Source organism: Octodon degus, unplaced genomic scaffold, assembly GCF_000260255.1.
Source record: "Octodon degus isolate 3935 unplaced genomic scaffold, OctDeg1.0 scaffold00001, whole genome shotgun sequence".
Lineage (NCBI taxonomy): Eukaryota > Metazoa > Chordata > Mammalia > Rodentia > Octodontidae > Octodon > Octodon degus.
Genome location: NW_004524577.1, coordinates 11,207,465 through 11,233,854, shown reverse-complemented (window position 1 = coordinate 11,233,854; position 26,390 = coordinate 11,207,465). Strand labels below are relative to the sequence as shown.

The following is a 26,390-nucleotide window of genomic DNA, read 5'->3' as shown; positions in this document are numbered from 1 at the left end:
AGTGTTTCTTCCTCACATGAAGTTGGCCGCCTTCTTGTTGTGTCTCCACATGGCCTTTCCTCAGTCTGGGGATGGAGAGAAAAAGAGAGATCTCTGAGCTTCTTTGTGTCATAAAGACTTTAATCCTCTCTGATCAGAGTCTCACCTATACAACTGAATTTAACCCTCAATTCTGCACCAAAGGCACTGTGTCCAAAGACCAGCACATTGAAGGTTGAGGTTACCATATATGAATGGTTTGGAGGAGCGGCAGGATCATTCCATCCATAATGTGGGTCATAGTATTTTCCTTCTTGGCATGCCTTAGAATTTTTTTTAGAAGCCAGATGTTGTCCATTTTATGTTGTTAGGTGAAGGCTATTTTTATATTCTCATGAATATTTTTAAGTTTTTTCTTCTGTAATACATTTATATTACTTGGAAGTAATTTGGGCTTTCTGAAACTTAGTAGTTCTCTTTCTTTCTTTTATTTATTTATTTATTTACTTATTTTTGGCTTGCTCAGTCTTTCCTAAGGGCAGGGCTGGCACGGCATGTGGTGCTAGGGATCGAACCACAGGCCCCTGTGCCTGCCAAGGCTTGCCAAAGCAGGCACCCTAGACTGCTGAGCTATCTCACCAGCCCTGAAACTTGGTTTTAAGCTCTGCTTTAGTTTAAGGCTGAACTTGCACTGATATTGAGGTGCTGGGTTCCTGGACACCTTGCCTGATGTCTCCAAGGCAAGGAAGAGTTCTCTTCTGGCCTCATGAGTTGCAGTTGTTCCTTCAATTGCCTTTAAGTGGTTGTCCCTGATTTGTCCTCACATACGTGTCCCGACTGACCCAGAGCTGAGTCTCAGGGGACTCCTTGCTTGCTTTTCCAGCATATTCTTGTGTGTCATGGATCTTTTTCATGGATCTTTGTTCTGTAAGTTCTGATTGCCTGGCACTTAGACTCACAATATGCTCGTGATAGGTAAGGGAGCCACTGGGAAAGAGGGGAAGCTGAGGCAGGGATCCGTGCTTCTGTGCAGCTGCAGACACCAAGCCCTATCAGCCAGAGTCTACTGTCATCCCCTCCCTATCTCTCAATACCTGTACTGACTGAGGTCTACTGTCTAAAAATTTATTGTTTAAAAGAAGCTTATGCCCCAGTTGTTTCATATGGCTGCTGCCATCTGAGCACGAAAATTCCCTTTAATATCAGAGAAGGGTCTTTGGTGATTTTGCTTCCTTCAGCTTAATCTCTTCCTATGAAAATGCTTATGACTTGGTGAATGAAAAATTATTGAACTGAATGAAATAATCCTGCTTATAAGTTCAAATTATACGTAAGATAATGTTGACTGGATGTTTGGTGACTTGTTTTTGATAAAGGTATTAGTAAGTGTGAGATATTTAAAATCATTAAGAAATACAATTATTACACATTATATACATTCTATTAACATATAATACTCTCTAAAATACTAGATATGTGCACCAATTTATCTTTAAAGCCCTTGAGATATTTTCTGTGTTATAGTTTCCTATTTTGTGTTCATAGTCTCATACGTACATAACAATCAAAAATAATGTTAACCATAGTACTCTGGTTAGTCATTTAGATTCCAACTTTTTCTGGAAAAGCCTAGGTAAAATTTCTAACTCTTCATTCATTATTCTTAGTATTCTCCAGGGTATTGCTCCTAGAGGAATTCTTTGCAGGTGAATATAATATAAAAATTGACTTCAACACTGACAGAGGATCTACAATCTGAGGTACTGAGTCTCAGGATAAATCCTGAGGGGATTTGACTGACCTTATCAGATCCAAAAGCTATAATTTTTGTTACATAGGTCTTTCTTTATCTTGGTCTCAACCATTCAGCAGAAAAGTATAAAAATGAAGTATAAGAAGTAAAGCCATGTTGTTATTTTGAGCTGTAGGGGACTCAGGTCAACAACTTCTGATATTGCCAGTCAAGCGGAAGACCCAATACTATTGTGGACTACTGGATTATTTTGGAATATTTTGCTGAGTTCGCACACCTATAATATTTAAATGATGGAACTAAACAAAAAAAGGGGATACAGATGATTGAGCATTTTGTATCTGTGTATTCAAAATGGTTAGGATAGATATGTAGTTACATTCTCTTAATTCAATGAATAGAAGGATTTGTTCTAATAGTGTTTGTAAATAGGATATCATGTCTGCATCTTGTACAGCAAATAACCACTAGGAAGACAGTATGCAATGTGTTAATTATTGGAACTGTCCTACCAATTTGATTTGAAACTGTCTCATTGCTATTTATCTCTCAATAAAATATGGAAAAAATTATTTAAAAAAAAACAAAAGAAATCACTATATGAAGGATTAAAACAATTGACTTCATCTCCAGAAATGGAGATTTTTCTTTATTAAACTCTCTGGCATCCAAATAGAAAATCCTTACAATTTGACCTCACTTTTCAGTGTGTGTGGAGGAAGGGGAACACCTTTACTGAAGTCTTGCTGAGAAGAGGTTTACCCAACAGCTCCTGCAATGCTAAGCAGGAGAATAGTGGACATATTCAATAAGCCACAACTGTTTTTCACGTAAATGAAGAGATTTCCATACACACTTTCCTTCAAAATGATGCACATTTTAATTTTCCTCTTGTCTCTCTGCAGTATCCCAAGATTCTAAGACCTTGAGAGTGGATGAAGAAACAGAAAATACGATGAGGGTTACATGGAGACCAGCACCGGGGAAAGTTGTCAATTACCGTGTTGTGTATCGGCCCCAAGGAGGAGGGAGACAGATGGTCGCTAAGGTGCCCCCCACGGTCACTTCCACAGTGCTAAAGCGACTGCAACCGCAGACCACATACGACATCACCGTCCTCCCAATGTATAAGACAGGAGAGGGGAAGCTGAGGCAGGGATTGGGAACAACAGGTACAAAATCCTAACTTGTGTGTGGATCTGCGAGTGTTAATGTGTTAAAGGAAGACATTCATATGTGTCCTTCATTTGTAGATGTTTAAAATCAAATCTGTAATATATGAAATTATAATTATTGGATGGGATTCATCATTTGCATAGTATTTCTGCCAGTCCAGTTCCTGGTAAAATAATTCTACCTGTTAATGTTCTAATGCTACAGCATCCTGAATGGTGAGAATTAGTTATCCTTCTTGGACAGCACTCTGTTACCAGGGCTTTTATTGAACTTGAAATCTTGCACTCTCAAAGTTAATCCTTCTTATAAAGGTCCACTACTGGGCTGAGGTAGGAGGATTTCTGTGAGTTTGAGACCAGCCTGGGCTGCAAAGTGAGCTCAAGGCCAGACTGAACTGCGTAGAGACCCTGTCTCAAAACTATTTTCAAAAAGTACACTTTTGAAAAAGCCAGCAGAAAACCCCAAATCTTAGTCTTATGAATAATATTTTATTTTATTTTAAACAGAGAAAAACTATAAAAGCAATGATATAGAATTTCAGAACAAGGTAGTAGAAAATTAACATGGTTAGTATATTGTGCATTGTTCTCTTCAAAGTACTTGCTCAGATTGCATGACACAGGCATGCAAAATTGATTAAACAGTGTAGCCACAGCCTGTTCTATTCAAAGAACTAATAGAAATTCGTGGTATAATTATCTTGACTGTCTTGTGTATATATGTGTATATATTTTTTTCTTTTCCCTTCTTTTCTTCTTCCCCCCATTCCAGTTATTCTTTCCTTTTGAGCAGTTTCTTCCCCTTTCACAATATCTATTGTACATTTGAGGACTGATTTCATTTTCTTATACTAGTTTGAGAATACTAGTTTCTTATACTAGTTTGAGAAACTCTTTCTTTTTTTTATACTAGGGAGACAATATGACATACATGTGAGTCTGACTTATTTCACTTATGAGTGTGGTCTCTAGGTGCATCCATTCACCTATGAAAACCTCAGGTTTATGGTCTCATAGCTGAGTAGTACTCCACTGTACTCCACTTGGGTGATGGGCATGTGGGTTGTTTCCAAGATTTAGCTATTATAAATTATGCCACTGTAAACATGGGTGCACGTATATTGCTGTGGTGTGATGTTATACATTCTTCAGGGAAAATACCCAGAACAGGAATAGCTGGGTCAGATGAGACCTCTAATTGTAGTTTTTTTTAGGAATCTCCACACTGATTTCCACAGGGGTTGTATCAGTCTACATTCCCACCAACAGTAGACAATGTTTCCCTTTTCTTTACAACCCCTCCAGCATCTATTATTACTTGATTTCTTAATGATAGTCATCATCTGGGGTGAGATGGAGTCTCTATGTTGTTTTAATTTGCATTTCTTGAATGACCAATGATGTTGAACTCTTTTTCATGTATGTATTTGCCTTTTGTATGTCTTCATTTGAGAAGTGTATTATCTTAGATGCCCATTTTTGGATTGGGTCTTTGAATTTTGGGGTGTAAGTTTTTAAAATTCTTTATATATTCTAGATAGGAGTCCTCTGTGTGACAGCTTTACTATAACTGTCCCCTACTTTCTGAATTTTCTTTTCAGTCTATTGGTGACTTCTTTTGATGTGCAATAACTTTTTAATGAGTTGTTGATTTTTTTGAAGTATTTCACATGCAGTTTGGTTTTTGTTCATATAAACTGTCCGCCTACCCCTATGTCTTCAAGATTTCCACCTACTTTCCTTCCAGTAGATTTAGTTTTAATATAGTAGTAATGTAGTGGTTTAATTTTCTGTTTCGATGTTTAGGTCTTTCATCCATTTTCCCTTTAGTTTAGTTCATGGTGATAATCCTGAGTCTGATTTTACTTTTAGCATGTGGAGAGCCGGTTTTTCCAGCACCATTTGATAAAGAGGCTGTCTTCTTCCAGTGAACGTGTTCAGCCCCTTTGTCAAAGATAAGGTGGCTGAGTGTGTTTGCAGTTATAGCTGCATCTTCTAGTCTGTTCCATTGATCCTCAGCCCTGTTATTTTGCCAGTACTATGCTGATTTTATCACAGTAGATTTATAGTATAATTTCCAGTCAGGAATCGTGATGCCTCCTGCCTTTCCTTTGTTGTCCACAATTGCCTTTGCTATTCTAGATCTTTTGTGCTTCCAGATGAATGTTAGGAATGTTATCTGTAAATCTGTGAGGTATGTTAATGTATTTTGATTGGAATTTCATTGAATCTTTTTAACAGTTTTGGGAGTATGGCAATTTCTTATAAATAGTGTTTTAAAGAATTTTGTTATTGTTATTGTTATAGCCTCTCGATTTAAATCGCCAAGAAATCTCAAAACATCTGACCCAACTATGTCAAGTTTCCGAGTGACTTGGGAGCCAGCCCCAGGGGAAGTGAAGGGCTACAAGGTCACATTTCATCCTACTGGAGATGACAGAAGACTGGGGGAGTTGGTTGTTGGGCCCTATGACAACACAGTTGTTTTGGAAGAACTTAGGTAGGAATTGCCTATGTTTGTGTGAAAAATTGAATTCATTTTTGTGAAATATTGAATAATTTATATAAACCAGTAAGCTAAGCAAAATAATCACATATTATGTCTGTTTACCAGGAGAGTGTTTTAGACCAACTAAGTTTGCTTCCTTGGTTTGGTGCTTCTGGAGTAGGAGTTCAGAGACCAGCAACAGAATTTAGGCCTGGGCAAAATGTTTGTAATATTTTAATGATTATTTTATTATAAGAGATCAGGAATTACATTTTTCATAGCACTGCTTTTTTTAAAAATGAGTATTTCACAATTCCTCTAAATCTCCAGTCCTGTGGAAGCACAGTTCCTTGGCGACTGATGCTGAGGCCCCACTTGAGTCTCTCCCGTGTGGCGCTAGGGGCGGGGGCTCCTTGCTTGTGCAGGCTGGCAGGAGAGCGGGCTGAGGGAAGGCCCACTTCCAGGCTCTGCACCGGAAATCATGGCCTCACGGCTTGGACAACACTGCTCTCATGGCAGTGGGAAGAGGAGGGGACTGAGCTCCACCTCCCGGAGAATGTGTCCAGCTGGGCATCCCATGAGGCTAAAGCCTCTTTAAACTTGTCCTTCACTTTGCCAGAGTAGGGAGGGGGACCGGGATTGGCCCTGCTGCTTGCCAGGCACTGTGCAAGGAGCCATGTGTTACCTGCAAAGTGCAACTCAGTCTTTTTCTTTTTTGTGTGGTCCTGGGGCTTCCTGGAAGCCAGACAAGGTCTCTGCCCCTGGGCTGAGCTCCAACCCTTTAGGTGTGCGCTTAGAGCCCATTGCTTACCAAGTGCCAAGCTCCCAAGCCATCCCTAAAACAGGTAGCCTGTGGCAGGGACCTTTGCTATCTGGAGCACCCTGGGTGCTGGGCAGCTGGTCTCTCTTGAGTCCACACAGGCTAAACACACACTACAATATGGCAGAAATTGTTTCTTCTCTCACAATGCTGTCCATTCTAAGGTCCTCTGGGTGAAAGTTTGCCTATCAAAGTAAATGTTTTAAAAGAGCAAAACTGCTATCCCTTTAGCTAATGGTTCACTCAGCTGATACACTGTACCATTCCAGGGCAGGCACCACCTATAAAGTAAATGTTTTTGGAATGTTTGATGGAGGAGAAAGTTCGCCCCTTGTTGGACAAGAGATGACAACCCTTTCTGACACAACCGTAATGCCACTTCTCCCTTCGGGTAAGAAACTGAGAGCTACCTTCCCCTGAGAGCTCAGCATTAGGAAACTATTTCAAAGGTAACCTTTAGGTCTATACAATGAGATGTAGCTATACATCCTTTTCACTAAAATTTATTTAAGTACTTAGTTGGAGGTTTGAGAAAATTGCTTCAAGATGCTCAGCTGTACTTTTAACAATTTTTTGGCTTCTTTCTTATCTAGCATTGCATTAGTTACTTAAAGATGAGATTTATGAAAATGTGGATATAAATAGCTACACTTTTCTAACATTTTTCTTCATTTTAGTGACCAAGGTGCAATTTTTTTGCTGCTAAGGAAGCTAGGTATCATTACTCCAGTGGTTCACTGGGGCTGAGGATCCAGAGTCAGGCTCCGGGAAAAGATGGGCAGGCTGACCTGGGAAGCGGTATTTCCTGCTCTGCTATGCCGATGGCGGCATTGGTATAAGGACATCTAGTTTTTAACATTCTTAGAGGTGGAAGTACAAAGAGCTTGCTTTTATCTTTTTTTGTCATTTACTAGGCCAGTAGTAAATTAGAAGAAATGAAGCCCTAGGAAGTTACCAGGGTTGATAACCCATTAGTAAATGAGTAATGGTTTAGTAAATCACAGTGCTGGAGGAGCTGCCTGAGGCTTCTGAACAGCCTCGCGGCATGTTCTATCCTGACCGCGTCACCATCAGAGGGTGCATGTGCGCTCAGCAGGGCTAGGGTGAGGGTCAGAGTTCATTTTTTTCTGGTTAAATTTTTTATGCTTTTTTTCAAGTCAAATGCTGACAGTGCAAGAAATTGAAAAATTCATACCTGGTAATTTAAGCTTGTAGAAAAAAGGATATTTAAAAAGTTAGATGTGAGGGCCTGCCAAATAGCTCAGCAGATTTAAGCGCCTGCGAGCAGGGGCGGGGGTTTCCATCTTTCCTGTCATGCTGGCCCTGCCCCCGAGGCATGCTGAGTGTGCAATTGACTGGGCGTGGTGGCGCGCGCCTGTAATCCCAGCTCCTGGGACACTGTGAACAGGCGGACCACTACGAGTCTGATCCAGTAGTGGGACCCTGAACACCCTGTAGGCCCTTCCCTAAAATACCAAACAAACAAAGTTGGATGTGGATTAAATAGATCAAAATGTCAAATTGTGCTGTTTTGCATTGATGTTTGATTATTTCTCTTGTGGTGATATTAACCGATTTGTGTTTTTATTTTGTAGCTTGTACACTGAAGATATTGCGATTGTTTGTCTCTCTCCAAAGCACCCTCGCTTTGTGTCCTGTCTGTGCTCTTTGTGTCCACAGCTTTCACTTTATTTGTTTGCATTTTCCCTTGAAATTTCCTCCTTCTTTCTTCCTTTTTTATTTACATGTGCCAACTCCATCATCTGTATTTATCTGATTTTTATGCAAAGTAGATGATAAAGCTCAGTATACCTAAACGATACTGCAACAGGTTTTAAAAATATATCCTTATATTATAAAGGTTCGATTTTAACAGCCATATGTCGAACTCTCCATTATATATGGAATAGTTACCCGGGAGATTATTTTAAGATAGTTTTGGCCCAGTAAGACCATTTCTAGTCCATACATTTAATTAGTCTACTTGCTTATGATGATGAATAAATATAGTAGAAAGTACATCTTGTCTTTAGATTGTATTAAAATTGTATTCAAATTATTGGTATGTTGCTGTCAGCTGTCAGAGAGTTAGGCATTCTCAGTTAGCTGAGCTTTGTGTGGGGGGCAGTGAGGTCCAACTCTCGTCCCCAAGTTCTATGACTGTAGCTAGGAAATATTGTCAAGGATGCAGGAAATCTTAGCAACTGAGCTACCCTTTGGGAGAACTGAGCCTCGCGAGTGTCATCTAAGGTTAATAAATTACATGGGCAGATTTCCAGAGTCAGGCCCTCTGAGGGCTCCTGCAGATAATGAGCCCCGGGATTTGGGGTGGCAGAGGCATGGCTAGGGACCACCCTGCCTACAGCCCGCTCCTCACCGTCCTGTCTGCGGTTGTTGGGACAGGGATGGAATGTCTCACCAGAGCTGAAGCTGACATCGTGCTGTTGGTGGATGGATCCTGGAGCATCGGTCGGGCGAATTTTAGAACTGTGCGGAGTTTCATTTCTCGGATTGTGGAAGTCTTTGAGATTGGTCCTAAAAGAGTGCAAATTGGTAAGTTCTCCCGACGTTGGAGTGTTGACGTTTTCATTGTGCGTTTTTGTGTACACTGACGTTGATGGTGTTATTTTAGGCCTTGCTCAGTACAGCGGAGACCCCAGGACAGAGTGGCAGTTGAATGCTCACAGAGACAAGAAGAGCTTGCTGCAGGCGGTCGCGAATTTGCCCTACAAAGGAGGCAACACGCTCACGGGTGAGGCCAGGGCTCCGGGAGGAGCCGCCGGTCAGTCGCTGCCGAGATGAGGTCGAGCTGACTGTCTTTTAACATTCCCACTAGGTCTGGCTTTGAATTTCATTCGGCAGCAGAACTTCAGGACCCAGGCTGGCATGCGGCCTCGCGCTCGCAAAATCGGTGTTCTCATCACGGACGGAAAATCGCAGGACGACGTGGAGGCGCCGTCCAAGAAGCTCAAGGATGAAGGCGTAGAGCTGTTCGCTATCGGTGAGCAGAGAGGAGGGCGACGCCCCCGGCTCACCCCGGGTGACCGTATCTGGGGGCTTCCGAGTATCTAAAGCGTGGGAAACACGACAGACAAACCCTCCCTGTCACGTAACTTACCAAAAGGATGTTCCGGGGAGTTGGTTTACTTCCCTTTGTAATGAGACAACTGCATGTTGGGGGGGGGGGTTTGTTTGTCTGCTTGTTTTGTTTTGTTTTTTTTTTTGTTGTTGTTGTTGTTTAATTTTTTCTTTTTTCGTTTTTTTAAGAAAAAATAGTCAGAGAAAACATATACCACCAGTAGAATTCAGAAAATTCCTCTTTTGTTTTGCACAGATCCTTGTTTATTTCTGATATCTGTAGCTGTCTTTTCCAAAACAGATACTTTTCATTGAGAACGGGAGTTAGAAGCATTTGTTTACAAGAAAGCAATTTATAACTAGATTTCAGATTAGATTATTCATTGCTTTTTTCTGTTTTGTAACTACCAATAAGTAATCATTTTATTCTTCAGGAAAATAATATGTATGTCCCAGTTAATAATTGCTAGACTTTCATATTTGCCTAAGCAACTATTGCTTAAGAAAGCCCTGGGCTGGAGAGGTAGCTCAGCGGTCTAAGCACCTGCCTGGCAAGTACAATGACCTGGGTTTGATCCCCAGTACCACATACTCAGCTGGCCCCACGAGGCACAAACCACCAAAACTGGGCATGGTGGCGCATGTCTGTAATTCCAGTGCTGGGGAGGCTGAGACAGGAGGATTCCTATGAGTCTGAGCTGCATAGCAAGACCCTGTACCAAATAAATAAATAAGTAATTTTATTTGTTTTTTTGTATTTTATTTATTTAATAATTTTATTTATTTAATAATTTATTTATTTTTTTGTATTTTAGGGAAGGGTCTACAGGGTATTCCGGGTCTCACTACTAGATCGAACTCGTAGTGATCCACCTGTTCACAGCCTCCCAAGAACTGGGATTACAGGCACACGTCACCACACCCAGTCTCAACTGCCATCTCAGTGTGCCACAGGGGCAGGGCCTGCATGGCAGGTCCAGGGATTGAACCCCCGGCTCCTGCTTGTGGGCAGTAAATAAATAATGAAAAAGAACACCATAAAATATTTGTTGCATTACATTAACTTTTTTGCTGAGAATGTTTTTAATTTTTATTTATTCATTTTCAAGGTATTAAGAATGCTGATGAGGTTGAATTAAAGATGATCGCTACTGATCCGGATGATATCCATGCATACAATGTGGCAGATTTTGAGTCGCTCTCCAGTATTGTGGATGATCTCACCATTAACTTGTGTAACAGCGTCAAAGGTCCTGGTGAGTTTAGCCCAGGTTTCTTACTGTCAGCACCACTGACATTTTAGGCTGGGTAATTATTCTTTGGGGGATGGAGTGAAGACTGTTTCATGTGTTATAAGGTGTTTCCTGTTGGATTCCACTAGCATTTGCTGAGTTGTGACAACTAAAAGTAGATTTATATATTAATGTGTACACATGGTAAGGCACCAAAACTGAAGGTTTTTAGAAAATCCATTATAGTCCTTATTATATGAGAAGATTTCATTTTAGTACATAGATTATGGTAAAATTATCTTCCATTAATTTATTCTGGTTTTAGAAAAGTTGGAATCCGTTTATCCAATAACATTGTAGAAATGATTTACTTACTTTGTGTAATAAGGATGTATTTTCTTCCTTGTTCTGTCTTGTAGGGACTCATTGGTCTCTCAGGAGTCCCACAGGAATGTGGTGGGGGGATTTAGAAAACAAAGACAAGAGATAGTAGCTGGGATCAGGTGGTAGCACATGCTGATTGGCAAAGCACCCCAAGAAAACAGTGGGATGTTTATTCATACCTTTGCAAAGTTAGTATCATGAGACTCAAGGTTGCCTAGGAACTAATAGCCCGAATTGTCCAGGCAGAATGCTGTTTTCAAAACTGAGGTAGATTAACTGCTTTAGACACTGAGGCCTTGTCCTGCCCTCAAACATAAGACCAATTCCCAGCTTCAGCAGCTCTCAACACTCTCCTTCCCTCCCTTCCTTTTCTTTATTTCTTTTTGGTGGTACTAAGGTTTGAACTCAGGTCCTTAGACATGCTACCCAAGTACTCTACCACTGAGCCTCATTGGCAGCCTGAGGATTCATTTTTTGAATGTTTCTTCTTGAGTTTCTCTCTCTACACCTTTGTAGATTTTCCTCTTTATTGTTGCCAAATGTCCCAAATGGGGGGAAAGGGGCTATTCTTATTTAGGAATCATTGCTTTAGTCCTTGTTTTGGGGGGTGGCAGAAAACTAGAAAATGCCTTTATCTTACACACACACACACACACACACACACAAATGGGAGAAGGGAGAGAGAGTTGCTTACTTACCTGGTAAATATCTATTCCTTAGTGAAGTATCTCTACTTTAATCACTATGCTAGATGTTTTCTTACAGATTTTCTCCTCTAAAGTCCTCTCTCTCTCTCTCTCTCTCTCTCTCTCTCTCTCTCTCTCTCTCTGATTTCCTAATAAGAATACATTGAAAGAGAAAAGCTCATGTTTGATTTGCTTTGCCTTAACTATAAGTGAACAGATTTGGCAGTTTCCATTTATAGCCCTGAATATAAAAGGCAGTTATACAGTTGGATGCTTAGAAATTATATAACTTGCCTTTATCAGTGAAGAAATTGTGATACAGAGAATTTAAATTCATTTTACAGCTTCAAAATTGTTAATGAGGTTTTTATGAGTCTTTGGAAAAAAGTAAATGTGGATAAGGAATTAGGATTTAGAAACAAAATTATCTACCTGGATTTGTAGCGTCAAAAATATTGTAAAATGATTATTATCTGTATAAATCACAGACCATAAACACCCAAATTGAAGATTTTTAAAATATTAATGATAAAAATTATAGTTCTTATTGTATGAAAAGCAATTCATTTTGAGTCTACATAGTTTATGGTAAGAAATTATCCACTGCTATTTCTGATTTTGGAAAAGATGAATTGAATTTAACAAATAATGTGCCAGAAATGGTTCATGTGCTTCAGACATTGGTGATATATTTTTTGAATGTTCCTTATTAAGTTTTTCTTTCCAAACTTTGGCAGACTTTTCTCTTTTTGGATTTTTCAGCATAAGGCTGGTTTTCTTCCCTGGAGGAATAGACCAGCTGGGCAGCCAAAGGCTAAAGGCTCTGAATTAGCTGGGAGAGCTGTATAGTTTCATTCAATTGGAGAGAATTTGAATGGGGATGAAAACCTCTTTTATCTATTTTTCATGTTTATAATCAACTATGTAATAGTTACATTCATTTTAGTTTCCCAGACGGTAAAACTGCTTGATAATTTTGCAAGCCTGATGATGAGCCAAATGCAATAAAGCTTAGGCTGCTAAGAATGGAAACACTTTCTTCAGCTTTGGCTTGAAAACAAAGCAGAGAGAGTTTATGTGAAAATGTTTTGTCACACTCATGGAGTCACTGAGCTATCTGCTCTTTAAATAATTATTTGGAACATCTTCTCATTGATAAAATTGAGTTTAATATTCCTATTTTCATTGAACTCTTATTACTGTTATGTTACGTCTGCATCATATCCCTGTGCCTACCCACATAGAGCACAACCATGGGCGGTGGGATGTTCCTAAATTTTAAAATACTTGTTCGTTTTCACGCTTGAGTGAAAAATAACTAGTTTTTCTTAATTCTGAACTAAAAACCTAAACACATAATAAGAAATCAAGTCCATAATAGAATTAAATATGAGCGAGGAGCTAGTTTTATCCTCAAAGAACCTAACTTTTTGGTAAGGACATAAGACATGAATGCATGTAACTAAAATGACCACGAAGGCCTGGGGCGATGACTCAGTGTTGGGGACAGCAGAGATGCTGAACCTTCAGGATCCAGATCTTTACTTGCAGGTACATATGAAGACAGAGGAAGGAGAACGTGTCCAAAGCTGATGTCTAGGTTTGGGGCATAGATGACTAATTGGAAATTTACACAGAAGAGGAGGAGCAAGTTTAAAGAAAGACAGTGAGGTCTGAATCTTCTGAAGATTTTTGCTCAGTCAGAGAGTCACTATGGACGGCTGGCCTCTGTCTCAATGTGTTTGCTGCTTATGTGCATGCTTGAGATAGGCATCCGTGGTATTCCAGATCAGTGCTGTTTCAGCATAATTTCAAACTCCATCTCTTTGCCACAATAGTGAAAGAGCGCATGCGCGTTCTTCCCGCTTTCAGGTGACTTGGAAGCGCCTACCAACTTGGTTATTTCGGAGCGAACTCACCGTTCTTTTAGAGTGAGCTGGAAACCTCCGACTGACAGTGTGGACAGATATAAGGTGGAATACTACCCTGTTTCAGGAGGGAAGCGCCAAGAAGTGAGTAGACAGCACCTCCACCCACTCTGGGCGGGAGGGCTGTGGGGAGGCGGAACTGTGCGGGGAAGGGGCTCCGTCCCGGGTGAGATGGGCATGGGCATTTGGGCTTAGCTTATGTTCTGACAGCTTAGCTTATGTTCTGACAGCTTCCAAGATGTGCTGGATCTCAGTATGTGTTTTTCAAACTTAAAATTAATTCTAAGATACTGATTTATTCATGAGTTTCTCCTAGAATCCTAGATTTGCCAAGGGATGTTAAAGATGATTAGTTTTACTCATTCATTTTTACAAAGAAGGAATAAATAAATGATGAGAATTGTCCGATACCCAGGAGTTTCCAAAAATCAGATGACAGCGGCCTCGTTGGAATATAATTGCTAAGCTCAGTGCAGTTAATTGCTTTACAAGGACGAAGGAAAGCGAACTAATACAGCACACTGCTGTTCTCTGTCATCCCTGTTCCTGCCTAGTTTTATGTGAGCAGGCTGGAAACCAGCACCGTGCTGAAAGACCTGAAGCCTGAAACGGAGTACGTCGTGAATGTGTATTCGGTGGTGGAAGACGAGTATAGCGAGCCACTGAAGGGCACAGAGAAAACCTGTGAGTCGGACTAAATGCACACATGCGCACTCAAACATTTGCTTACTGTTTTATTTTCCAAGATAGAAAGGTGATAGCCGTGTGGTAATTTTCACCAAGCTTTGAAAGCATGTCTTGATTCAACATCTATTCAACGAATATTTACCAAATGCTCTCTTGATGCGTGTACTCAAGAAGGCATTTGGTAAATATTCAATGAAATGCTTGGTGGCGGCTCAGTCTTGGAGGCTGCTCCTGCCCCGTGGTGCTCCACTGCTGGAGCAGGTGGCCCCAGCCAGAATTTAGAGGAGAAACACCATTAATAGCTTTGTCACTTCTTAAAGTCTTGGGATTTTTTTGATGTCCAGAAAATTTCTTAAAATGCAACTGCACATTTCAAGAGACTAAAGCCTTAGACTTTACTCCTGTTGTTATAGAAGGAGGCTTTCCTGAGGAACTAAGCTCTTCATGGTGCAGTACTGGGAAATGTACCAGGCCAGGAGGAGCCTTCAGGAGGAGGAGTGCTGTGTAGAGTGGACCGCTTTCATCCCAGGGTGCCCTGTTGGCAGTGGACTCTCCCCACTCTGTCTGGCTCTGGCCTTGGCTACAGAGGCCCTGAGGTCTTTGGCTCTGAGCAGAGCTCTGGAGGGGATGCTCCACCCTGCGGGTCCTGGTGGTGTCTCCCAGGCTGTATGAAGCACTCTCTCCCTCCTCCTGTTTCTTGGCTGGCACTGGTGGAAGCAGGGAAGCCATGCCTAAGAGAGGGAGGGTATCAAGGGCCGATCCTGCGACTTTGGCTCCTCGGTGCTTCTCTCTTCTCATCCACCTCTTCATGTCAGACTGTAGCAGATAAGAAATAATGTATTTTTGTAATTGGTAGTAGATGTGATCATTGCTTAAGACTTTAATGTCAGTCTTTAAGCTAAAAACAATAGAAAATTATATAGCTACTAAGTGATGAAGAAATTATAAACTACTGTTTCATGATCTTGTCTTAATAAAAAAAAACCTTGCACATCCCCTGACTTCCAGTTATTCATGTATAATACTTTCATTTAAATGTATTTTTTCCCTAAAGATGAAATTAAATATTATGTTACCTACTTTAGTCTGAAGTGCTGTGACTAAAAAATAAAAATAGTCAACCTAATAATTTTCTGAAAAAGAAATTAAAGTCTCAGGAATTGGTATGGTTTTCACATAGAGCCTGGATTTCACTTGAGACTGGATTTTGAGGGTGGGGAGAGGAAGGAGTACAGTAGCTCTCGCTGGCTCTTCCTGCAAACCATTCTCAATAAAAAGCAGGATAAAAGGATTAGACTCATGTCTGCTTTCATGTTTCAACAGTGCCTGTCCCTGTAGTCAGCCTGAATATTTATGACATTGGCCCCACTACCATGCGTGTGCAGTGGCAACCTGTGGGAGGAGCGACTGGCTACACCGTGTCACACCAGCCCACTGAGGCCACCAGACCAGCGAAACCCAAGGAGGTAACCACTGGGATTTCCTGAGCCCTCACAGTTTTGCTGACTGCAGTCACTGAGGAACTAATGTGTAACTTTACTCACAAACAAACAAACAAACAAACAAAAAAATAGACAATTACGTTTGTAGCCTGTAACACATTTTAGATGAAAAAGAAAATGATGTAGTAGCCAAGTGATTACGAAAGGCTTCAACTGGATATCCCAGTAAGTGGAACGTGTGGTCTGAACGTCTCATTTCTGTCTGGGATTTCCACGTGCAGGTGCGTGTGGGGCCCACAGTGACCGACGTGCAGCTGTCTGAGCTGCTGCCCAACACTGAGTATGAAGTCACAGTCCAGGCTGTCCTGCACGACCTCACAAGCGAACCTGTCACTGCCCGGGAGGTCACCTGTAAGACACTTCCTCTCTTACTGCTCTAAACCTAAGATTCATTAGCATATTGCTTTCACATGATGCTGACAACCATTTGCTAACCCATGCACGTTACAGAGCTGCTACTTCTCGCAATTAAGTTTGGTTTTTTTTTTTACAGTTTCAACAAATAACACACTGCATATATTCTTCTTAGTGGTTAATTGCTGTATCGCAATTAAGTTTGAAAGGATACATCTTAATTTCCATAGTGATATCTTCAATATCACTATGAATGTGCATCGTTTCACATTTATCATGTTCGGATGTAGTTTGCAATCAATGGTGTCTTACCTTGCTCTTAACAGGGTGTCCCCCAAGGTATAAAGAGGTACCTTGGATCTTATATATACCATGATTCTTAAACAACATCTTACAAGAGATATTGTTTAAGATCCCTGAACTGTGGTATGTGGGGAATAGATGAGAACAGGAATACTGGGGGATTGTGATTTTGGAGGAAGACACTGAGCTTTAAGATCCATGAGGGTACATGTGAATATGTCTCAATTAAGTGAATGAATGCATTTACCCAATCCTTGAATATATTGATTGCTTCTTGTTTTACTCTTGTGAACTGGGTGATGGAGATGTTTGCTAAATAACACAAAACAGTGTGGCTTCCTTTGGGGTCTTGCTTCTCCAACTTCAGCACAGCACCTTGTCCCTCTAGGTTATAGCTTCGAACAAATAGATACTTTTTCTTGGAAAGTAGGGTTGGCCGGATAGCTCAGCAGACTAAAGCGATTGCTTATGCAGTTATAGGGACTAGGGTTTGACTCCCAGGATGCCGTACCAGCCCTGCCCTGGGGCGCGCTGAGACTGTGACTGAGCCTGGGCGCGGTAGCACATGCCTGTAATCCCAGTGCTTGGGAGGCTGAAAACAGGAGGATCACTATGAGTCTGATCTGTGTAGTGAGACCCTGTAGACTCTGTACTAAATATGTTGAAAGGAAGGAAAGAAGGAAGGAAGGAAGGAAGGAAGGAAGGAAGGAAGGAAGGAAAAAGAAAGAAAGAAAGAAAGAAAGAAAGAAAGAAAGAAAGAAAGAAAGAAAGAAAGAAGATGGTGGCTCCACTTAGGACTTTACCTAGCTAACATGTTATTTCATACTTAGCTCATTGTTCTGGGGTAGATGGCTTGGCAAAAATTTCATGAGCCTCAGTCCATGTTTCTAAGGTATTAAGAAAATTGGAAAAATGCCAAGGTAAAAAAAAAATTGAGGAGACAGGAGCATGCAGGGCCAATAAGGGAAAGGGCCCCTGTGGTGAAAATTCATTGACAATAAGTAAATACTTATCAATCAGCTTGTATATGTTAGCCCCTGACCAGAGCTGATGGCTTTGTAGAAGTGAGGTCATAGCCAATGGAAAGAGGGGGAAGGCAGCCCCTCTTGGAGATGAATACTCTGAGGCTGCCAAGAGAGAAGACCCATGATTTGTCACGAGATGTCATAGGATTTGTCTCTAGAGAGACACCCAGTGCAGATTTGGCTGTGACCCTGGAGTGTGGCCAGGGAGGAGTGGAGGCTGAGGGACGTGGAGCTGGAAACAGATTCAGAAGAGAGGTGTACAGAGCTGGGAGGAGAGGACAGGGAAGCCACAGTGGCCAGCCAGGTGGGGACTCTGTGCTCATGTGGCAAGACACAGTGTCTTCATTCTCTTTCTCTTTATTTATAAGGTAAACTTTTTCCCCCCCAGTTGGTAAAATTTATCTTGGATTTTCTTCTAATCATTTAGCCTCTGTGACTTCTCCTACAATCTTTTTTTGTTTGTTTATTTGTTTTGGCAAAACCAGGGATTGAACTCAGGCCCTTGCGCTTGCCAGGCAAGCGCTTATGCTACTGAGCTATCTCCCCAGCCCAACCTTAGAATCTTATTGGATGCTTAATGTTATTCCACGTTTACACTTCACAGTCTGATGTTCATTATCATATTCTTAAGGGAGAATATCTTTATTGCTTTTGTTTTGTACCTTAACTGCTTTAAATATCTGATGAAGAAATATAAGCTAAGGGCCAGGGAGATAGCTCAGGGGAATAAGCACCTGCCTGCTAAGCGCAAGGTCCCGAGTGTGATCTCCAGTTCCAAAAAATAAAAAAGAAATATAAGCCATAGGGCCAGCCAGATAGCTCGGCAGATTAAAGCGCCTGCTTAGGCAGATGCAGGGGCCAGGGGTTTGATCCCCAGTGTGCCGTGCCGAACCCGCCTCTGGGGCACACTGAGATGGCGATTGAGACTGGGCATGGTGGCAAGCACCTGTGATCGCAGCATTTGGGAGGCTGAACACAGGAGAATCACAAGTTCAGTCTACATATGAGACCCTATAAATCCTGTAGACCCTGAAAAAAAAAATATATATATATATATAGTTTACATTTATGAAGGGGTATTCTTTGGTATAGCCAAAAGCTGTGTTGTCTAACCAGAATGTAAAACGGACCAGTAGATGAGAAGTTGGCATTATGATAAAAAGTACATCTCAACTTGGCTAAGAAGAAGTTCATTAATCTACATAACTGCCACTTCTTGGTCTTTTGGCTAAGATCAAGTGTAATCTGGATAAATAGTATGCACTGGGACCAGCCAGATAGCTCAGCACCTGCAAGCAGGCACAGAGGCTGGGATTCCATCCCCAGGCCTGCCGTGTCGGGGCGTGCTGAGACAGCGATTGAGACTGGGCGTGGTGGCGCGTGCCTGTAATCCCAGCTCTTGGGAGGCTGTAAACAGGTGGATTCACTACAAGTACGATCTATGCAGTGAGACCCTGAACACCCTGTAGACCCCTAAAAAAAATAGTATGCACTAATAAAAAGTATAGAATGCTACCTTTTAAAATCCTACTCAAAAACTCAGCTCTGTCTAGGGAAGCATGGTGCCTTTATCATCACCGTTGTCTTTCTCTTTGCGACACACCTTTGAGCTTTCTCCAAATTAGGAGCTTGTGTGGGGGCTTTTTTTTTTTTTTTTGGTGGTACCGGGGATTGAACTCAGGACCCTGCGCTTGCCAAGCAAGCACTTATCCTACTGAGCCATCTCCCCGGGCCCGGTGGGGGGGCTTTGAGCTGCGTCACTGAACACGTCTGGGCCTCATGTCTCCGCTTCTCCAGTGCTGCTACCCAGACCGCAGAATGTGCGACTCAGAGACGTGACTCACAGCACCGTGAATGTCCTGTGGGAGCCTGTGCTTGGGAAAGTGCGGAAGTACGTGGTCCGGTACAGAACGCCGGAAGAGGACTTTAAAGAGGTAGGGTGAAGATTCGAAAAGATGTGGAAATGAACGTTTGTCTTCCTAGAAGGCTCAGAGTGATAACTTCATCTAGTACAGATGACAGCATGCTTTGAATACTTGTCATTTCATTAATATAAGGCTGAAATTTTATTTTATTTTATTTTTTGTATTTAGGGCAGGCTCTACAGGGTGTTCAGGGTCTCACTACTAGATCAGACTCATAGTGATCCTCCTGTTTATAGCTTCTCAAGAGCTGGGATTACAGGTGCACGTGACCACGCCCAGTCTCAATCGCAGTCTCAGTGTGCCCTGGGGGTAGGGCTGGAACAGTGGTCCAGGTGATCGAACTCCGAACTCCTGGCCCCTGCATCTGCCTAAGCAAGGGCTTTAATCTGCTGAGCTGTTTGGCTGGCCTTAAGGTGGAAATTTTATAGTACTGATAAAATACTTTTGTGGGGAGCAGGCTCAGCCCTGCCCTAAGAGCAGCTTGGGGCAGCATGTGGTGCCAGGGGTCGAACAGCAGTCCCGTGCGCCTACGTAAGCTTGCCTAAGCAGGTGCTTTAGACCACTGAGCTTTCTTGCCAGCCCAATAAAATATTTTTTGAAAATCAGTAATATATTGCACTTCCTTAGATATAATTTAGAATTATTGTGCTATGTGATATTAAACTAAAAAACATTAGTAGACAAATGATTATAGAACCTAAATGGTATTTCCAAGCCAGGTGTGGTGGCGCACACCTGTAATCCCAGCACTCGGAAGGCTGAGGCAGGAGGATCGCTATGAGTTAAAGAACAGCCTGCGCTACAAAGTGAGCTCCAGGCCAGCCTGAGCTGCATAGTGAGACTCTGTCTCAAAAAAGACAGAGAATAAAAATAAATGGTATTTCTTTCTACCCCAAGAATGTTTCTAAAAATAAAAGATAGGGAGAGAATGCAGCAGAGGAAGGGGGCAGTCCTCAGACAGTAGGAAGACAGGACAATTAAGCAGCACAGAGGGAAAGGAGGAGCATGTTAGAACTGTTCCTTTCAGAGTGAATATTGTTGAGATCATTTTTGGGCAAAGAGCTCTTTCCTCAAAAACCAAATTCAAAGTGGGAGCAAAGTAAGGAGACATCACCAGTAAATGGGTTTAAAATGTGGGTGTGCTTGGAAGAGTATCAGTATCAGGATCTCAGAGGCGAAGAGCAGCATAGAATTTGTTCAAGGTGGCCATTTGAAGATGATGCAGAATCTAACTTGTACAAGTGCCCCCTTTGAGCCCTTTGTGAAGATAGATACACTGGGGCCGGCGAGATAGCTCAGTGGACTAAGCTCCTGCTTAAGCAAGTGCAGGGACTGGTGTTCAATCCCCAGCATCACATGGCTCACCAGCCCTCATCCCAGGCATGCTGAGCTGGCCACCGAGAATGGGTGTGGTGGCGCACGCCTGTGATCCCAGCGCTGGGAGGCTGAGACAGCAGATTCACTACGAGTCCGAGCTGCATAGTGAGACCCCCTACCAAAAACATTAAAATAAAAAATATTGCACTGCTCTGTTCTTACTGTAGGTGGAAGTAGAAAGGTCACGGGCCAGCATCACCCTCAGAGACCTCCAGTCCCAAACCCTGTACACGGTCAGCGTTTCTGCAGTGTATGATGAGGGGGAGTCTCCACCGGCGACAACTCAGGACACCACGCGTGAGTTGTAGCCCTGATTTTTTTTTTTTTTTTGACACTTGAGAAACAGTGCTTTGCATACCTGTAGTTCAACTTCCCAGACATTTCACTTCTTAATGCTCTCTTAATTAGTATTTAACAGTGCGTGGGTTCTTGGGTTGTCTTTTATTTAAGTTCTTCGTAGCAAAGGGTCCTATATTCTGTCTCCATATGCTCTTATGACAATGTCAGCTGCCTCCACTAATTCCTATTGTAACTTAGTTGTGGTGTGTGTGCAAGTGTGTGAGAAGGCCTGGTGCAGTAGTGTAGGGAGCAGAGTGTGTTTCAGACAAATGTTGGACCTTCCCTTTGCTTTTCAAGAGATGAATTAGTTAACAAATACGTCTTGAAATCTCACTATATAGAAAGTGTTGTCAGATTGACAAGAAATAACCCTGTTTTCAGCAGATCATGGTGTAGTGGTGGAAAGAAAAACATTAATCAAGAATGCCTGGAGTCCTGTAACAAAGGACGGATGAGGGCTGACCCTTGTCCAGAGGTGGCAGTGCCTGGGGGACCCTTCCCCCCACTCCACTCTGCTCCAGCTTCCATGGATGCTGGTTCTTTCCTTCTTGGTGTTTCTATACCACTGAACTCATTGTTAACTTCCTTGCTGGCCTTTCTAGGGTTACCCTATTTCCCCCTGCCCCCTCAGTGAGAGTGGAAATGTTCATTTTGGTGGATTTTGCTTCTTTAGTGCTGACACATAATTACTTAATGCAGCCCTCAGAATATAACCACCTCATCCAGTGGTCAACTCAGGCGCACTTAATCCAACTTCCAGTATAAAAATTGAAATCTAGCAGCAGTGTTGGAAGCAAATATAATGGGAGCCATATACCTAGTTTTAAATTTTCTGGCATCCAAATTAAAAAAGGTAAAAAGAGATGAAAAATTTATTTTAAGAGTATGTTTTTAGTCTGCACAATATATCCAAACTCTTACCATTCCAGCATCTTGCAGTTTGATTGATTGATTGATTTGGTACAGGATCTTACTACACAGCTCAGACTTATAGTGATCTTCCTGTTTTCAGTCTCCCCAGTGCTAAGATTACAGGTGTGTGCCACTCCCAGTCTCAGTAGCCAGCTCAGTGGGAACAAGGCAGGACTGGCACAGCATGCAGGATCACACCCAGGTCCCTGTGCTTGTCAGGCAGGCGCTTGGACAACTGAGCTATATCTCGGGCCCCTTTAATGATATTTGAAGTGCAGTGTATGTTTTGTATTTGCACCACATCTTAATTGAGTCTTAGCCCCGATGTGGAGTATTCAGAGATACCTGGTGGCTTTGACTACCCTGGTGTACCCTGGAGACTGTAAATGACATGCTCAGGCCCTCTGGGAATCTAGTGGCAGGCCTCTTTCACAGCTTCTTTAGCACATAGCCATCTGTACTTGATCAGGACATTTGTCACAGCCTGTTCCTTCCTGTAGTCATTTCTCTTTCTTTCTTTTTCCTGTACCATTTCCTACCATGTGCAGTCTCAGTTGCCTTGATTGTGGACCTGCTAAGGACCATGACTAGAGCTGAGAAGATGGGCTGCCTGATGGGCAGGCTAGGCTAATGGTCTCAGTCCATGTCTTCAGTCCTTAAGATAGTCAAATAAATTTCAGCTAGGCACAAAGTGCATCCTTTGCAGTTGGCTGGCTTTGCAGACATGCTTGGAAAGTGGCCCCACACTCTTCATCCCAGTGGCACTTTTTATGGCCATTATTAGAGACATGCTTTTGTTGAATTTGGGTGGTATGTACCTGACTTTGGTTCCCAGGAGGTAAGAAAACAATTAACATGTGTTGCGGCAGACTACTGTGTGCTGCACAGTGGTCAGATGACTTGGATGGGTGGTGAGGAGGACCCCACAAGCTGCCTGGCCCCGGGCCTTCTTGCCCTCTGGAGAATGTCAGTTCTGCAGTTAAGTTTAATTAATAACCACCAGAGAAAAGCTTCGATTGGGTTACCTTGTGGTTGATCACACCATGTCCCAAGGCCTTCTGTGATGCCACTCCTGGGAGTTCTAATCCAGTGGCAATGAGCAATAAGTTAGCATGAAAAGAGCAGTTAAAGCTTAATACTTTTTTCTTGTTTTTGATTTCTTATAACTTCTTTTTTTAACCAATTTTGTAGGTTTATATCTGGTAACTTAACTAATTTGAAGATAGTATTATGCAGTACAACAACCACTGTCAAATTTCTATTGCTTTGTTGAATAAAATTTTGTATCATTTCTAATGGATTTTTCTGTACCATTTTATGTTCTTCAAAAACCATGAAGCAAGGCTTACATCTCATTTTTAAGTTGTAGTGCTAGTTAAACTCCAGTGTATCTTAAAAAGTAAGGTGTAACTTTACTTTTGAGTCTTAGAGCAAAAAATTCTGAATAATGAATGAATGAATGCAGATTTTCTTAAGAATCATCTGGGAGTGAATTAGTTTTGTGGCATCCTCGGGTGTGAAGAGGATCTCTTAACTCAGGCATGATGTGTATCTGTGGGGTTGTTGAGAGACTGCACCAAGTCTTATACACTCTGATAGTGCATGCTGGAGTTTATGCCTTGGGTATTGCTGCTTCATTAGATTCTCAGAGATAGCTGATATAGAAAAGTATTTCTGAGTGGTGTCTTCAAAATATTATTTTACTAGACTATGGGCAATCACCAATGATGCTCACAACAATTCTCACTTCATGGTACATTTATTTTTCAAGTGAACTGAATTTTGGCTCTAAGCCATGTATTCAATTTTCCATGTCCATTAAAATAAAACAAAGGACTTGTATTATATTTAAGTTTGAGGCTCATGTTCTCAAATAGCCCTGCCTTTTCTCATGATAGGACCTGTTCCAGCCCCAACAAACCTAAGGCTGACTGAAGTAACACCAGAGAGTTTCAGAGGAACCTGGGATCATGGAGCTTCTGATGTGTCTCTGTACAGAGTGACTGTGGGACCCATGGGAAGCTCAGACAAGATGGAGGTAAGTGTTTCCCTCCACCCTCAACTTCGTCATAAGGTTGCTTGTTTGAAATACCCATCTCTTCTGTTGCCAGATAAGCATTCTTTGCTACTTACTAATTCACAGCGTGCATCAAAACAGGACAAGGGCTGTCCAGATAGCTCACCTGACTAAAGTACCTGCTTAGGCAGGTGCAAAGACCGGGGTTCCAATCCTGGGGTACATTGAGACAGTGACTGTGATGGGGCACTATGGCCTGGGCCTGTAATCCCAGCTCTTTGGAGGCTGAAAACAGGAGGATCACTATGAGTCCCAGCTGTGTAGTGAGACCCTGTAGACCCTGTACATCCTGTACTAAATACATAAAAAAAAAAAAAAGGACAAAACTTCGGCCAAATGATGTCAACAAAATGCCATGGAGTGTGTCTGATCTCAAAGGAGACCTAATTTTATGTGGATATGTTTTGTACTCTCTCTCTAAGGCCATGCTAAATGGAGATGAAAATACCTTGGTGTTTGAAAACCTGAACCCCAACACTCTCTATGAGGTTTCTGTGACTGCCATCTACCCTGATGAGTCGGAGAGCGAGGACCTGGTGGGCAGTGAGCGCACACGTGGGTGTTGAGCTACTATGAAGTTAATTGAAAAAAAAAATAGAGCTACAGATGATGCATTAATAATGTTTCCTCAAATTCTGTTTTCTTGTAGTACGTTTGATACCCTTAACAACACAAGGTAAGCATTTAATTTGCTCAATTGTTTGAATGAACAAGTAACAAATGAATGGTACCCTAAAAATTAGGGGTTTTTTAACTTTGATATTTATTTATTTATACCAGGGATCAAACTCGGGACCTTATGCTTGCCAGGCAGGCACTTATACCATTGAGCTATCTTCTTAGCCCCTGGGTTACTTTTAGATAAGCTTTTCTGGAAAAACTTCCTACTATTTTGGGGGGAGTATATGATAAATCAGTCAGGTTCAGCTGCCATGATAAAATTTTAGGTTGGATGATTTAATCAACAAATTTTATGTTCGCAAAATTCCATAGACTGGAAAGTCTAATATTATAACCAGTTCTGTTCCTGATAAGGACTGTCCTTCCTTGCTTGTAGGTGGCTCTCCTGCTGGGTTGTCACATGGGAAAGGGAAAGAAAAAGAGTGCTCTCATGTCTTCTCTTAGAAGGCTAATTCCATAATAAAGACTCCGGACCCCTGACCTCACTGACCCACAAGGGGCCATTTGCAAATTCCGTCATATTGGGCTTAATGTTTTAACAAATGCGAAGACCTGGTTTGGATGACTGAAATATTTAGCCTATACCAAGCAGTCATTTAAGTTTCAATAATCATCTTTATTGTGGGCTCAATCTTAATTCTAAATATAGAAGCACACAACTTGTGATTGCCTTGAGATTTATACAAATTTTGACTGGTGTGAGGAGTGGGGATTGCTCTGTGTGCTTACTGTGTTTTCAACAATCCTCTTTCAGCTCCAAAAAGTGGCCCACGGAACCTTCAGGTATACAACGCAACATCCAACAGCCTGACTGTCAAGTGGGATCCCGCTAGTGGTCGTGTGCAGAAATACAGAATCACTTATCAGCCTTCAACGGGAGAAGGCAATGAACAAACGGTAATTCATTTTGTAGACGTTGTAACTTGGAAGTTCTCCCCATCCTTCAATGCCTTTCACCTTCAATGTTCACACATGATTTTATCAGGGGACTGTGCTTTCCTGTCTGGACTCACTTATGCAATTCCAGGGGGCACCTGTGTGTGGTGTGGGCATGGAGACTCAGTGGGTATTCTCATGGGAGATGGTCATAGCAATTCTTTTCATAGCAGCTTCAAGCATGAGCTGGGCACCTCAGTAAATTTACAGCTTCATTCAAAACAAGCAAGGCTGCATTATCCATGAAGATGCCTAGAGTTTCTGAGTTCGTGTACATCTTTAGTCAGTCTCTCTTAGTCAAGCACTGAAAGCTTGCTGAGCTTACTGAGAAAGCTAATTTTCTGTTCTGAATCTTAGTTTTTCTGATTTTGCATGTCAGAGAGTCTGTCCTAGACATGGTTGTTTCTAGACATGGGTGACCTTTCATCTAATTAAAAATATTTACTATTTTTATATTATATATGGATGTACCCAAGAAAGACGATAGGACTATAAACTCAGCTGTCATTTTCTCTGTCTTCCCATCTTCCTTTATTTAATAATTCCTTTGTCCATTTATCTTGCTTACTTTAGCTCTCTGTTTTCAGACTTTCTCCAGCTTTGCCTTTTGTGAAATGCATGACTAGAAATGCACATAGTGTTCTAGGTAAGGAAGCACCATGATTTTTATAATGATAGGATTGTACTTCTTGATTTACTTCAAACACCTCTTTTGGTGTAGCCCAGAGATTTGCTAGAGTTTTACTGTT

At 41.7% G+C, this 26,390-nt stretch overlaps 1 protein-coding gene across 3 annotated transcripts in view; it reads left to right on the top strand.

Moving 5' to 3' along the window:
* Col12a1 (collagen type XII alpha 1 chain) overlaps window positions 1–26,390 on the top strand; it is a 120,439-nt gene that overhangs the window by 46,924 nt on the left and 47,125 nt on the right. For 2 of the 3 annotated variants that reach the window (XM_012514611.2, XM_023700822.1), the window contains exons 15-31: window positions 2,638–2,904; window positions 5,215–5,407; window positions 6,485–6,606; window positions 8,619–8,768; window positions 8,848–8,967; window positions 9,052–9,216; window positions 10,403–10,549; window positions 13,468–13,607; window positions 14,078–14,207; window positions 15,534–15,676; window positions 15,934–16,063; window positions 19,192–19,328; window positions 20,864–20,993; window positions 23,846–23,985; window positions 24,447–24,579; window positions 24,674–24,700; window positions 25,460–25,602. In XM_012514611.2, coding sequence (XP_012370065.1) covers window positions 2,638–2,904; window positions 5,215–5,407; window positions 6,485–6,606; window positions 8,619–8,768; window positions 8,848–8,967; window positions 9,052–9,216; window positions 10,403–10,549; window positions 13,468–13,607; window positions 14,078–14,207; window positions 15,534–15,676; window positions 15,934–16,063; window positions 19,192–19,328; window positions 20,864–20,993; window positions 23,846–23,985; window positions 24,447–24,579; window positions 24,674–24,700; window positions 25,460–25,602 — 2,417 coding nt within the window. The remainder of the gene's footprint in view (window positions 1–2,637; window positions 2,905–5,214; window positions 5,408–6,484; window positions 6,607–8,618; window positions 8,769–8,847; window positions 8,968–9,051; window positions 9,217–10,402; window positions 10,550–13,467; window positions 13,608–14,077; window positions 14,208–15,533; window positions 15,677–15,933; window positions 16,064–19,191; window positions 19,329–20,863; window positions 20,994–23,845; window positions 23,986–24,446; window positions 24,580–24,673; window positions 24,701–25,459; window positions 25,603–26,390) is intronic. The other variant, XM_023700856.1, reaches the window with a different exon arrangement.